Source organism: Rattus norvegicus, chromosome 7 (genome assembly GCF_021556685.1).
Source record: "Rattus norvegicus strain SHRSP/BbbUtx chromosome 7, alternate assembly SHRSP_T2T, whole genome shotgun sequence".
In the NCBI taxonomy this organism is placed as follows: Eukaryota; Metazoa; Chordata; class Mammalia; order Rodentia; family Muridae; genus Rattus; species Rattus norvegicus.
This window is the reverse complement of record NC_141540.1, coordinates 9,773,678-9,788,828: the sequence shown is the minus strand read 5'-3', so window position 1 is coordinate 9,788,828 and position 15,151 is coordinate 9,773,678. Positions and strand designations below refer to the sequence as shown.

The window sequence follows — 15,151 nt, the reverse complement described above, 5'->3', positions numbered from 1 at the left end:
GGTCCTCAGGTAGTTCAATGTCCAATTTTCTGAGGAACCTCCAGACTGATTTCCAGAATGTTTGTACCAGTCTGGAATCCACCAATAATGCAGGAGTGTTCCTCTTTCCCCACATCCTCGCCAGCATCTGCTGTCACCTGAGTTTTTGATCCTAGCCATCCTCACTGGTTTGAGGTGAAATATCAGGGTTGTTTTGATTTTCATGTCTCTTATGACTAAAGATTTTGAACATTTCTTTAGGCGTTTCTCAGCCATTCGGCATTCCTCAGCTGTGAATTCTTTGTTTAGTTCTGAACCCCCTTTTTAAATAGGGTTATTTGTCTACCTGCGGTCTAACTTATTGAGTTCTTTTTATATTTTGGATATAAGCCCTCTATCTGTTAAACGATTGGTAAACATCTTTTCCCAATCTGTTGGTTGCCGTTTTGTCCTAACAACAGTGTCCTTTGCCTTACAGAAGCTTTGCAGTGTTATGAGATCCCATTTGTTGATTTTTGATCTTATAGCATAAGCCACTGGTGTTTTGTTCAGGAAATTTTCTCCACTTCCATGTGTTCGAGATGCTTCTCCACTTTTTCTTCTATTACTTTGAGTGTATCTGGTTTGATGTGGAGGGCCTTGATCCACTTGGACTTAAGCTTTGTACAGGATGACAAGCATGGATCCATCTGCATTCTTCTACATACTGACCTCCAGTTGAACCAGCACCATTTGCTGAAAATGCTATCTTTTTTCCATTGGATGGTTTTGGCTCCTTTGTCAAAAATCAAGTGACTGTAGTTGTGTGGGTTCATTTCTGGGTCTTCAATTCTATTCCACTGGTCTTTCTGTCTGTCTCTGCAACAATAACATGCAGTATTTATCACTATTGCTCTGTTATACTGCTTGACCTCAGGGATAGTGATTCCCCCAGAAGTCCTTTTATTGTTGAGGATAGTTTTAGCTCTCCTGGTGTTTTGTTATTCCAGATGAGTTTGCAAATTGTTCTTTCTAACTTTCTGAAGAATTGGAATGGTATTTTGATGGGGATTGCACTGAATGTGTAGATCACTTTTGGTAAAATGGCCATTTTTACTATATTAATCCTGCCAATCCATGAGCATGGGAGATCTTTCCATCTTCTGAGGTCTTCTTCAATTTCCTTCTTCAATGTCTTGAAGTTCTTATCATACAGACCTTTTATTTGCTTGGTTAAAATCACACCAAGGTATTTTATATTATTTGGTACTATTATGAAGAGTGTCGTTTCCTTAATTTTTTTTCTCGGATTGTTTCTCTTTTGTGTAGAAGAAGGTTACTGATTTATTTGAGGTAATATTATACCCAGCCACTTTGGTGAAGTTGTTTATCAGGTTTAGTAGTTCTCTGGTGGAACTTTTGGGATCACTTAAATATACTATCGTATCATCTGCAAATAGTGGTATTTTGTCTTCTTCCTTTCCAATCTGTATCCCCTTGACCTCCTTTTGTTGTCTGATTGCTCTGGCTAGAACTTCAAGAACTATATTGAATAAGTAGGGAGAGAGGGTGCAGCCTTGTCTAGTCCCTCGTTTTAGTGGGATTGCTTCAAGTTTGTCTCCATTTAGTTTAATGTTAGGTACTGGTTTGCTGTATATGGCTTTTACTTTGTTTAGATATGGGCCTTGAATTCCTATTCTTTCCCGGACTTTTATCATGAAAAGGTGTTGAACTTTGTTAAATGCTTTCTCAGCATCTAATGAAATGATCATGTGGTTTTGTTCTTTCAGTTTGTTTATATAATGGATTTTGTTGATGGTTTTCCATATATTTAACCATCCCTGCATACCTGGGATGAAGCTTTCTTGATCATGGTGGATGATTGTTTTGCTGTGCTCTTGGATTCAGTTTTCTAGAACTTTATTGAGTATTTTTGCGTCGATATTCATAAGGGAAATTGGTTTGAAGTTCTCTTTCTTTGTTGGGTCTTTGTGTGGTTTAGGTATAAGAGTAATTTTGGCTTCATAGAAGGAATTCGGTAGTGCTCCATCTCTTTCAATTTTGTGCAATAGTTTGGATAGTAGTGGTTTGAGGTGTTCTATGAAGGTCCGACCGGGGTCTTTTTGATTGGGAGACCTTTAATGACTGCTTCTATTTCATTAGGAGTTATGGGTTTGTGTCAATGGCTTATCTGTTCCTGATTTAACTTTGGTACCTGGTATCTGTCTTGGAAAATGTCCATTTCCTGCAGATTTTCAAGTTTTGTTGAATACAGGTTTTTGTAGTAAGTTCTGATGATTTTTTGAATTTCCTCTGATTCTGTCATCATCTCTCCCTTTTTATTTCTGATTTTGTTAATTTGGACACACTCTCTATGGCCTCTCGTTAGTCTGGCTTAGGGTTTATCTATCTTGTTGATTTTCTCAGAGAACCAGCTTTTGGTTCTGTTGATTCTTTGTGTAGTCCTTTTTGTTTGTACTTGGTTGATTTCAGCTCTGAATTTCATTATTTCCTGCCTTCTACTCCTCCTGGGTGTATTTGCTCCTTTTTGTTGTAGAGTTTTTAGGTGTGTTGTCAAGCTGCTGACATATGCTCTCTCCTGTCTTTTTCAGCAGGTACTCAGAGCTATGAGTTTTCTTCTTAGCACAGCTTTCATTTTGTCCCATAAGTTTGTGTATCTTGTACTTTCATTTTCATTAATTTGTAATAAGTCTTTAATTTCTTTCTTTATTTCATCCTTGACCAGGTTATCATTGAGTAGAGCATTGTTCAACTTCCATGTATATGTGGATTTACTTCCCTTATTTTTTGTTGAAGAACAGCTTTAGCCTGTGATGGTTTGATAGAATGCATGGGATTATTTCTATCTTTCTGTATCTGTTGAGGCCTGTTTTATGTCCGACTATATGGTCAATTTTGGAGAAAGTACAATGAGGTGGTGAGAAGAAGGTATATCCTTTTCTTTAGGATAGAATGTTCTATAAGTATCTGTTAAGTCCATTTGGTTCATGAGTTCTCTTGGTCTACGTCTCTGTTTAATTTCTGTTTCAATGATCTGTTTATTGATGAGAGTGGGGTGTTGAAATCTCCTAATGTTATTGTGTGAGATGCAATGTGTGCTTGGTGCTTTAGTAAGGTTTCTTTTATGTATATAGGTTCTCTTGCATTTGGAGCATAGATATTTAGGATTGAGAGTTCATCTTGGTGGATTTTTTCTTCAATGAATTTTAAGTTTCCTTCCTTATCTATTTTGATGACTTTGGTTGAAAATCGAATTTATTCAATATTAGAATGGCTACCCCAGCTTGCTTTTTTAGACCATTTGTTTGAACATTTGTTTTCCAGTCTTTTACTCTGAGTTAGTGTCTGTCTGGGCGGTGAGCTCTCTCTCTCTCTCTCTCTCTCTGAGCACAATGTGTTTTAATTGTTAATATTGAATGCACCATTCTAGCCTTTTATTTTATGATATCATGGCACCTACCAAAACTAAGAATAATCCAGAAAGTGGATAGAAAAATTACATTTGAAAAATATAATTAAATGTCAATTGTTTAAGGGCTCCAGGATTTCAAGAAAGCTCATTTAATAAATATTTCTGTTGCTCATGGTTTCTTAGATGAGAATAAATGTGAAGTAACTAATGTAACTAAATGACAGTAGGTATTTAGTAGATGACAACATTGTGTGCTCTCTGGGATACAATGATTAACACATTCTCAAGACAGAACCACTGGTGAGCAGGGTTACAGGTTATTGAAATATTGAGTGTTGGCTCCAGAAATTCCCTTATGGTCTTCAAGACAGCAGAGCTATGGCCCAAGGCTTTTGAAGTAAAAACATATATACTTAGAGCATTCGTTACACAAGTACAAGGTGTCAGAAGTGTTTGTAGTTATAATAGCAGAGTGGTTCAATCCTTCTGTTCTCTCTTTAAATGGTACTTCCTGAAGGCTACTTGAAATTAAAGAAGGGTGGATTATATTTCCATATATCTGATGAATTTTAATAATCTATTGCATGAAGTATTTCTGTTCAATCATCATAAAAATAGAAATTAAAGTCTGATTAATATGAATGTTGCAAATGTCCAGCAGAGCAGCCATACCTTATACTCTGTTTCTCAGAGCAAAATTCTACCCTCATAAAACAAATATGCAACAATTTTTACTTTTTAAGAGACAAATATCTAAAGAATATCATATATTCTAGTGTTGTGTTTCAATAGCTGAGAACTAATTAATTGGTGAAAATGAACGGGAATAGTTTTCTATGTACATCTGGGTATCCTTGTGGATGAATGGACCTATACAATGAGTGATCTTATGTGAATCAAGAAAGCCGGAAAATAGATTATCTACCATGAAGCTTCAAAATAAGCAAAAGTATGATCAAATGGAAAAGATACTATAGGACAATTCAAGAGACAGAGCTGCTAAGACCTAAGGCAAGTAACAAATTCTCCCATTTTTGCTATAGAGAAAAATGAAAGCAAATAGTATCTGCCTCTTTACTGTGAAATGGAAAATTTTCTTAGTACACTAAATGCTTTTCTAACTTTCTAGACATAACCAAATGCTAAATTTGTTGGCTGAATCATAAGTCAACAGATAAAGTATATATTTTGTTTTTTAAAAATAAGATAGATAATTAAAAATTCTATCTTAGTAGTATATATATATATATTATTTTTTCTCTTCTTCTTAACAGTTATTCCACAATATTGCTATTAAAATAAATTTAATTTCTGAAATGTAGATAAAACTTTTAAATACTCTATTTGCTAAGAAGAATTATAGGCTGAATTCTCATGTATAAAAATAAGGAGCTGTCAGTACATTTCAACAGCACTAGAGAAACATTTATGCGTTTAAAATGAAGTCTACTGTAATGTATATATTAACTTAAAATGAAAATTCATGTTTCAATGTTAACAATGATTTGTCCTAATGAGACATGAAGTAAAATTACTGACTTTATATTCCATCTTCTAATTCTATAACTTACAATACAAAAATTTCCCAACATGTTATACTTAAGAGGCCATTAAATAAGCTGCACTTATAAATATATACTAAAAGTATGTGACAGTAATAGTTCAAATCTGGTTGTTATGAATTACAGAAAATATTTTAAAACTGTATTAGAATTATACCAATCATGTGCCGTATCTTTCAAATCATTTAAATATTTTTATACCCTAAATATCTTTAAAATAGGTAATAGAAGAGGAAGCAGCATCAGAAGGGGGAGAAGAGGACATGAATCACACGGAGATTGCAGAATTTATCCTCTTAGGCCTTTCTGATGACCCTGACCTTCAGATTGTGATTTTCCTCTTTTTATTAATCACATATATATTAAGTGTCACGGGAAACCTGACTATCATCGTTTTGACCTTCATAGACTCCAATCTACAAACACCAATGTATTTTTTCCTCCGGAATTTTGCTTTCTTGGAAGTCTCATTTACAAGCGTATGTATCCCTAGATTTCTGGGGTCTATTGTCACCCGGAATAAGACAATTTCCTATAACAACTGTGCTGCCCAGCTCTTTTTCTTTATCTTCATGGGGGTGTGTGAATTTTACATTCTAACTGCCATGTCCTATGACCGCTATGTTGCCATCTGCAAGCCCCTTCACTACACAACCATCATGAACAGGAAACTCTGCACCTTGTTTGTGCTGTGTGCTTGGCTGGGTGGTTTTCTGACTGTTTTCCCACCCCTTATGCTTTTGCTACAGCAGGATTACTGTGCTTCTAATGTCATTGATCATTTTGCATGTGACTTTTTCCCCCTCTTGCAACTGTCTTGCTCAGATACATTGGTACTAGAAGTGATTGGTTTCTACATTGCTCTGGTTGCTCTGCTGTTCACTTTGGCATTGGTGATTTTATCTTACATGTACATTATCAGGACTATTTTAAGAATTCCATCTACTAGCCAGAGAAAAAAGGCTTTCTCCACCTGTTCCTCTCACATGATTGTCATCTCCCTCTCTTATGGAAGCTGCATATTCATGTATGCCAATCCTTCTGCAAAAGAAAAAGCCTCATTGACCAAAGGTGTGGCAATTCTCAATACTTCTGTTGTCCCCATGTTAAACCCCTTCATTTATACCCTGAGGAACCAGCAAGTAAAGCAAGCATTCAAAGGTGTAGTACACAAACTAATATTTTCTGTAAGCAAATGAAATTAAAAGCACTTTAAAAATAAAAAATTCTACTAAGAAAAAAAGAATTATAATTTTGAAATTATTAAGTATCTTCTCTGATAGTTTCTTTATGTGTTATATTGTACTAACTTATATAGTTTCACAGTTTCTTCTCTTATCTTTATAATCAAATATATATAATACACTGCTGTTTGGAAATCTTTAATAAATATTGACAGGATGAGAAAATCCAAAGTCAAAACCAATCCCAGTACTAAGAGGAAACTGAGGATCAAAGTTACACCCCTAGCCTAGGAGCTCTTGGTAATTCTTGGATGCCAGGACAAAAAGAGTTTCTTTTTTCAGGGTATAAACTTGGATAAAATGTTCACATTCTAATGGAAGACCACACACCTTAGAATATTTGGGCAGCACAACATGGCTGGGTGTTCATAAAAAGACACAAAGTTGATTGAGAAGGAAGGGGGCAGCTCTAGGAAGAATTGTACAAAGATGAATGTGACCAAAAATGTTGTACACAATTCCCAAAAGGCTAATAAAAACAATAAAATGAATTTTTCTCATAGATTTTTAGAAGTGTTATGTATTTTAAAGAAATATTATATGGGGAGATATCATAACAGTTTTAATTCTGTTTATATATCCATAATCTATATATTCTGTCATCAAAATAATCAGAAATAAAGTTGTAAATTTTATTTCATATTTTCAAGATTGATTGACATTTTTCATAGCATTTAAGATTGTCTATGTCCTGTATATTCATTCCTTATGAGCAATAGGCCCTTTTTTAATGCATCTTAAATGCAAGTTTATGCTTTGTAGATTTTAAACTGTGCCACACTTGTTTTTCCCGTAAATCAAGTGAGTTACTTCTTTAAAACACAAAAGGTAATTTGGGGATGCCCTCTAACTGTTTCAACAATGTGGGCATCAATTCAATAACCTGTCTTCTGCCTTGAGGTGTCTGTTGCTGATTAATAGTTACACTGTGTGAGAGTTCATTTCTTTCTTTTACATTTTCCCAACTAGTTCAGATTAGAAAATGTTATATCTCATATAACTTATTTCTGTGTGTGGGACACCATAACATACAAATTGAGACATGAAAAATGAATAAAAGTCTTTTATACCAATTTTTATATATTTGGGAAGGAAGTTTTAGATTTTAAATCTTAACTACATGCCAAGGTCCAAAAACCAAAGCATCCCACTGTGAGAAAAATGACATATCTCTGGGGAATTTAATGTTTTAGAGTCATTTTAGTACTCTAAATATTGGCCTTCTAATTAAGTATTTTCAAATGCTTCTTACTATTCTCTTTATCCATTCATTCCTCCAAAAGACCCAACAAGCAGCTGAAAGAGTCAGATAAAGATATGTGTAGTCAACCAATGAACAGAAGCTGCTAACCCTTCTGATTGTATTAGGAGAAAGCTGGAGGAAGCTGAGGAGGAATGGAATCCTGTAGCAGGACCAGCAGTCTCAATTAACTTGGCCTCCTGAGATCTCTCAGACAAAGGATCATCAACCAGGTAGCATACACCAGCTGATATGAGACCTCCAACACATATACAACAGAGAACTCCCAGGTCTGGGTTCAGTCAGAGAAGATGCACCTAATGATGAAGAGACTGAAGGCCCCAGGAAGTTTAGAGGTCTGGTGTGGTGGGTAGGGTGGGGACATCCTTGTGGAGATGGGGCGTGGGTATGGGATGTAGAACAGTCAGGGAGTGGACCGGGAGGTAAATAAAATCTGGAGTGTAAAAATAAATAAATAATTAAAAATATATGGATACTAAATACAGAAATGAGTCAGTAAAATAAAAGATTTGCCTTGTCCCAATATAGCTATAAAGGAGAAAAAAACAAGTGTATAAAATATATGTCACAGCAGGTAATTTTATAAATTTTAGCATAGTATGTTGTACAAATTAGCAATGATATTGAAACCTAAAGAATAAACAAGTTAGTATTATCAAGAGTGTATTCATTATACCAAGAAGAGAAAAAACCTGGCATTGCTATTTTTCCTTACTCAAGAATAGCAAGTAGCCTTGACAGAGAAACATGGTAAGGAAATACACATATCACAAAGTCTCAGATGAACAGACATACCCATAATAAGCAGAAAACACTTCATATCTAAAACCCATCTAAGACGTGCTGTAAAGTGGAGCTTATGAGATATGGAGCAATAATTCTTTTCTGTCACTAGACAACTTATCAATACTATGTAACACAAGTGATACGACACTTTTTTTTTTTGCTTTTGGAGTTGAAGTGCTATGTAAACACAACTGCCATTCTAACCATTAAACTGATTTTTTCCCTCTGGTGTAATATTTGTTCTATACAACTCTATTTTAAAAAAGGGGGGAAAGAAGCTTTTATTGTTTGTATCAGTGTATTTGTTGTCTGTTCAAATATTGTTCATTTATGGATTCATTATAGTTGAAAAACAAATTATTAGCAAGGAATATATTTTTGGCTAAATGTGTGAAACATTGTTGGTTTAATTTTAAAAGTAATTTTGTGTTATGCTGTTATGGTGTGATTATACCATTACCCCTTCCTTTTTCTCTTCCCATCATTTTTTATGCACTACACGTGCTTGTTCCCCCCCACCTCTCTCTCTTTCAAAATGCCTCAGTGGTTAAGAGCACTGACTGCTCTTCCAGAGGTCCTGAGTTCAAATCCCAGCAACCACATGGTGGCTCACAACCATCTGTAATGGGATCTGATACCGTCTTCTGATGTTTCTGAAGACTGCTACACTGTACTTATATATAATAAATAAATAAATCTTAAAAAATCACATTTCACCATTAATCACTATTATATGCATATAAATACAACCTACTTAGTCTGTATAAAGGTCTGTGTGTCTGAGACCTAAATTACAACATGTCCTAAGTGAAAATTTAGACACACTGGTACTTTGAGGATAATACTAAAGTTTATTATTACTTTAGTATGAACTTAACAACCCAAAAGTGCAAATCACAACCAGAAGGAAATATCTTCCTATTTCAGAAATAACAGATATTAGGAAAAATTGTTTTAAATGAAATGATGAAGATTTTTTTCCTCAAGACTTTAAACATGAAGCAGTGTTGAATTTTGTCAAATGCTTTCTCAGCATCTAATGAGATGATCATGTGGGGATTTTTTTTGCTTGATTTTTTTATTGAGTATTTTTATTTACATTTCAAATGTTTTTCCCTTTCCTGGTTTCTGTCCATAAGCCCTCTATTCCATTACTCTCTGCCTTCTAAATGGGTGTTTCCCTCCAAACCATGCCCACTCCTGCCTTCCCTCCCTGGCATTCCCTTACACTGGGGGAGGGGTTCCAGCCTTGGCAGGACCAAGGGCTTCTCCTTCCATTGGTGCCTAACAAGATCATTCTCTGTTAAAAGTGCATTTGGAAGCATGGGTTTGTCCATGTATAGTCTTTGGGTAGTGGTTTAGTCCCTGGGAGCTTTGGTAAGTTGGTATTGTTGTTTTTACGGTGTTGCAAGCCCCTTCAGCTCCTTCAATCCTTTCTCTAACTCCTCCAATGTGGACCCTGTTCTCAATTCAATGATTTTCTGCAACATTCGCCTCTGTATGTGCCACACTGTGGTTGAGCCTCTCAGATGATAGCAATATCATATCAGGCATATATATATATGTATATATATATATATATATATATATATATATATATATATATATATGTAAAGCTGGATCCAATGGCAGGACAGTCTATGAATGACTATTCCTTCAGTCTGTGCTCCAAATTTTGTTTCCATATCTCCTCATATGAATATTTTTGTTCTCTCTTTCAAGAAGGACTGAAGCATCCATAGTTTGGTCGTCCTTCTTGACCGAAGAAAAAAATTTTTTTTGCTATTTTTGTTTTTGTTTAAAGGAACTCAAAGTTCTATTTTTGGTTGAAATATGAAATTATATAGCAATTCTTTATGGATTTTCCTAAAAATATTAAATATAGAAGTACCATATAATTCAACTATTGGGTTAGTATGAAGTGAGGTCAACATGCTGAATAGCCAATAAAATGCAAAGAATATCACTGTCCAACTAAAAGAAAAACTAGGATAAATTAGCATTTTCATAGAATAATTAATTGGCCATAGAAAAGAATAGACCCTATCTTATGTAATAACATGGAAGAAAATGTTAAATAAAATAAAGCAAGCACAGAAAATCAAATGATAGTTGTACTCTCATGTGTACTTGAATTCATAAAAGAAACTAAAAAGAAATGGTTGATTAGTACATATTAAGTTGCAGTTAAACAGAAACAAGAAGTTCTGATGTGCTACATAAAGAAGGATAACTATGGACAAAGCTAATTTACTTATTTTTTAAAAAAATAGAAGAAAATATTTTTAAATAATACTTGAATTAAAACTCATATTTAATAGGCATCCTTCAGAAATCTATATCATGCCTTGAAACTGTTATAATTGATTTAATCACAAGATATCTTGTCATGAATCATTGTTTTACTAATGTAATTAATAAATAAAATGAGAAGTTAGTATTAAGTTTCAACTGATGCCTTCTTTTTCTTTTAATTTTTTTATCTTTATTAACTTGAGCATTTCTAATTTACATTTCGACTGTAATTCCCTTTCCTGGTTTCCGGGCCAACATCCCCCTAACCCCTCCCGCTCCCCACCCTCCCCCCATTACCGCCCTTTCCCCAACAATCATGCTCACTGGGGGTTCAGTCTTGGCAGGACCAAGGGCTTCCCCTTCCATTGGTGCTCTTACTAGGCTATTCATTGCTACCTATGAGGTTGGAGTCCAGGGTCAGTCCATGTACAGTCTTTGGTTAGTGGCTTAGTCCCTGGAAGCTCTGGTTGGTTGGCATTGTTGTTCATATGGGGTCTCGAGCCCCTTCAAGCTCTTCCAGGCCTTTCTCTGATTCCTTCAACAGGGGTCCCATTCTCAGTTCAGTGGTTTGCTGCTGACATTTGCCTATGTGTTTGCTGTATTCTGGCTGTGTCTCTCAGGAGAGATCTGCATCCGTTTCCTGTCTACCTGAACTTCTTTGCTTCATCCATCTTATCTAATTGGGTGGCTGTATATGTATGGGCCACATGTGGGACAGGTTCTGAATGTGTGTACCATCTGCCTCTGTTCTAAACTTTGCCTCCTTATTCCCTGCCAAAATTATTCTTGTTCTCCCTTTTAAAGAAGGAGTGAAGCATTAGCATTTTGGTCATCCCTCTTGAGTTTCATATGTTCTATGCATGTAGGTTATTTCAAGCATTTGGGCTAATAACCACTTATCAATGAGTGCATACCATGTGTGTTTTTCTGTGATTGGGTTACCTCACTCAGGATGATATTTTCCAGTTCCAACCAGTTGCCTGTGAATTTCATAAAGTCATTGTTTTTCATAGCTGAATAGTATTCCATTGTGTAGATGTACCACATTTTCTGTATCCATCCCTCTGTTGAAGGGCATCTAGGTTCTTTCCACCTTCTGGCTATTATAAATAAGGCTGCTATAAACAGAGTGGAGCATGCATCTTTGTTATATGTTGGGGCATCTTTTGGGTATATGCCCAAGAGATGTATAGCTGGGTCCTCACGTAGTTCAGTGTCCAATGTTCTGAGGAACCTCCATAGTGGTTTCAAGAATGGTTGTACCAGTCTGCAATCCCATGAACAATGGAGGAGTGTTCTTTTTTCTCCACATCCTTGCCAGCATTTGCTGTAACCTGAGTTTTTGATCTTATCCATTCTCACTGGTGTGAGGTGAAATCTCATGTTTGTTTGATATGCATTTCCCTTATGACTAAAGATGCTGAACATTTCTTTAGGTGTTTCTCAGCCATTCGGCATTCCTCAGCTGTGAATTCTTTGTTTAGCAATGAACCCCATTTTTAATAGGGTTATTTGTTTTCCTGAGGTCTAACTTCTTGGGTTCTTTGTATATTTTGGATATAAGCCCTCTATCAGTTGTAGGATTGCTAAAGATCTTTTCCCAATCTGTTGATTGCTGTTTTGTCCTAACCACTGTGTCCTTTGCCTTCAGAAGCTTTGCAGTTTTATGAGATCCCATTTGTTGATTTTTGATCTTAGGGCTTAAGCAATTGGTGTTCTGTTCTGGAAATTGTCTCCAGTGCCCATGTGTTCGAGATGCTTCCTCAGTTTTTCTTCTATTAGTTTGAGTGTATCTGATTTGATGTGGAGGTCCTTGATCCTTTGGACTTAAGCTTTATATAGGGTGATAAGCATGTATGGATCTGCATTCTTCTACATACTGACCTCCAGTTGAACCAGCACCATTTGCTAAAAGTGCTATCTTTTTTCCATTGGATGGTTTTGGCTCCTTTGTCAAAAATCAAGTGCCCATAGTTGTGTGGATTCATTTCTGGGTCTTCAATTCTATTCCATTGGTCTATCTGTCTGTCTCTGAACCAATGCCATGCAGTTTTTAATCACTATTGCTCTGTTATACTGCTTGACCTCAGGGATAGTGATTCCCCCAGAAGACCTTTTACTGTTGAGGAAAATTTTAGCTATCCTGGGATTTTTTTATTCCAGATGAACTTGCAAATTGGTCTGTCTAACTCTTTGAAGAATTGGGTTGGTATTTTGATGAGGGTTGCATTGACTCTGTAGATCGCTTTTGGTAAAATGGCCATTTTTACTATATTAATCCTGCCAATCCATGAGCATTGGAAATCTGTCCATCTTCTGAGGTCTTCTTCAATTTGTTTCTTCAGAGGCTTGAAGTTCTTATGGTAAAGATTTTTACTTGTTTGGTTAAAGTCACACCAAGGTATTTTATATTATTTGGGACAATTATAAAGGGTGTTGTTTCCCTAATTTCTTTCTTGGCTTGTTTCTCATTTGTGTAGTGGAAGGCTACTGATTTATTTGAGTTAATTTTATACCCTGCCACTTTGCTGACGGTGTTTATCAGGTTTAGTAGTTCTTTGGTGGAACTTTTGTGATCACTTAAATATACTATGTTGTCCTCTGGAAATAGTGATATTTTGATTTTTCCTTTCAATCTGTATCCCCTTGATCTCCTTTGTTGTCTGATTGCTCTGGCTAAAAGGTCAATAACTGTATTGAATAAATAGGGAGAGAGTGGTCAGCCTTGTCTTGTCCCTGATTTTAGTGGTATTTCTTCAAGTTTCTCTCCATTTAGTTTAATGTTAGCAACTGGTTTGCTGTATATAGCTTTTACTATTTTTACGTATGGGCCTTGAATTCCTATTCTTTCCAGGACTTTTATCATGAAGGGTGTTGAATTTTGTCAAATGCTTTCTCAGCATCTAATGAAATGATCATGTGGTTTTTGTCTTTCAGTTTGTTTATATAATGGATCACGTTGATGGTTTTCATATATTAAACCAACCCTGCATGCCTGGGATGAAGCCTACTTGATCATGGTGGATGACTGTTTTGATGTGCTCTTAGATTCAGTTTTCCAGAATTTTATTGAGTATTTTTGTGTCGATATTCATAAGGGAAATTGGTCTGAAGTTCTCTTTCTTTGTTGGGTCTTTGTGTGGTTTAGGTATAAGAGCAATTTTGGCTCCATAGAAGGAATTCGGTAGTCTTCCATCTGTATCTGTTTTGTGGAATAGTTTGGATAGTATTGGTATGAAGTCTTCTATGAAGTTCTGATAGAACTCTGCACTAAACCCATCTGGACCTGGGCTCTTATTGCTTGGGAGAAATTTAATGGCTGCTTCTATTCCGTAAGGAGCTATGGGGTTGTTTAAATGGTTTATCTGTTCCTGATTTAAGTTCAGTACCTGGTATCTGTCTAGGAAATTGTCCATTTCCTGCCCATTTTCAAGTTTTGTTGAATACAGGCTTTTGTAGCAGGATTTGATGATTTTTTTTAATTTCCTCTGATTCTGTAGTTATGTCTTCCTTTTCATTTCTGATTTTGTTAATTTGTACACACTCTCTGTATCCTCTCATTAGTCTGACTTAGAGTTTAATCAATCTTGTTGATTTTTTCAAAGAATCAACTTTTGGTTCTTTTGATTCTTTGTCTGGTCCTTTTTGTTATTACTTGGTTGATTTCAGCTCTGAGTTTCATTATTTCCTGCCTTCTACTCCTCCTGGGTGTATTTGCTTCTTTTTGCTCTAGAGCTTTTAGGTGTGCTGTCAAGCTGGTGACATATTCTCTCTCCTGTTTCCTTCTGCAGGCACTCAGAGCTATGAGTTTTCCTCTTAGCACAGCATTCATTGTGTCCCATAACTTTGGGTATGTTGTACCTTCATTTTCATTAAATTGTAAGAAGTCTTTAGTTTCTTTCTTTATTTCGTCCTTGACCAGGTTATCATTGAGTAGAGCATTGTTCAACTTCCACATATTTGGGCGTTCTTCCCTTATTGTTATTGAAGACCAGCTTTAGCCTGTGGTGGTTTGATAGGACGCATGGGATTATTTCTATCTTTCTGTATCTGTTGAGCCCTATTTTATGACCAATTATATGGTCAATTTTGGAGAAAGTTCCATGAGGCGGTGAAAAGAATGTATACCATCTTGTTTTAGGATAAAATGTTCTATAAATATCTGTTAAGTCCATTTGGTTCATGACTTCTCTTAATCTGTCTATATGTCTGTTTAATTTCTGTTTCCATGATCTGTCCATTGATGAGAGTGGGGTGTTGAAATCTCTTACTATTATTGTGTGAGGTGTAATGTGTGTTTTGAGCTTTAGTAAGGTTTCTTTTATGTAGGTAGGTGCCCGTGTATTTGGAACATAGGTATTTAGGATTGAGAGTTCATCTTGGTGGATTTTTCCTTTGATGAATATGAAGTGTCCTTCCTTATCTTTTTTGATGACTTTCGTTGCAATTCGATTTTATTTGATATTAGAATGGCTATTCCAGCTTGCTTCTTCAGACCATTTGCTTGGAAAATTTTTTCCAGCCTTTCACTCTGAGGTAGTGTCTGTCTTTGTCTCTGAGGTGTGTTTCCTGTTCGCAGCAGAATGCAGGGTTCTCATTGCATATCCAGTTT

At 35.7% G+C, this 15,151-nt stretch overlaps 1 protein-coding gene across 1 annotated transcript; it reads left to right on the top strand.

Annotated features, from left to right (window-relative positions):
• Positions 1-5,216: 5,216 nt before the first annotated feature.
• Or6c3 (olfactory receptor family 6 subfamily C member 3) lies at positions 5,217-6,152 on the top strand. Its single transcript, NM_001001074.1, is given in 1 exon segment — positions 5,217-6,152. A coding segment is annotated over 1 exon segment (936 nt).
• Positions 6,153-15,151: the final 8,999 nt, after the last annotated feature.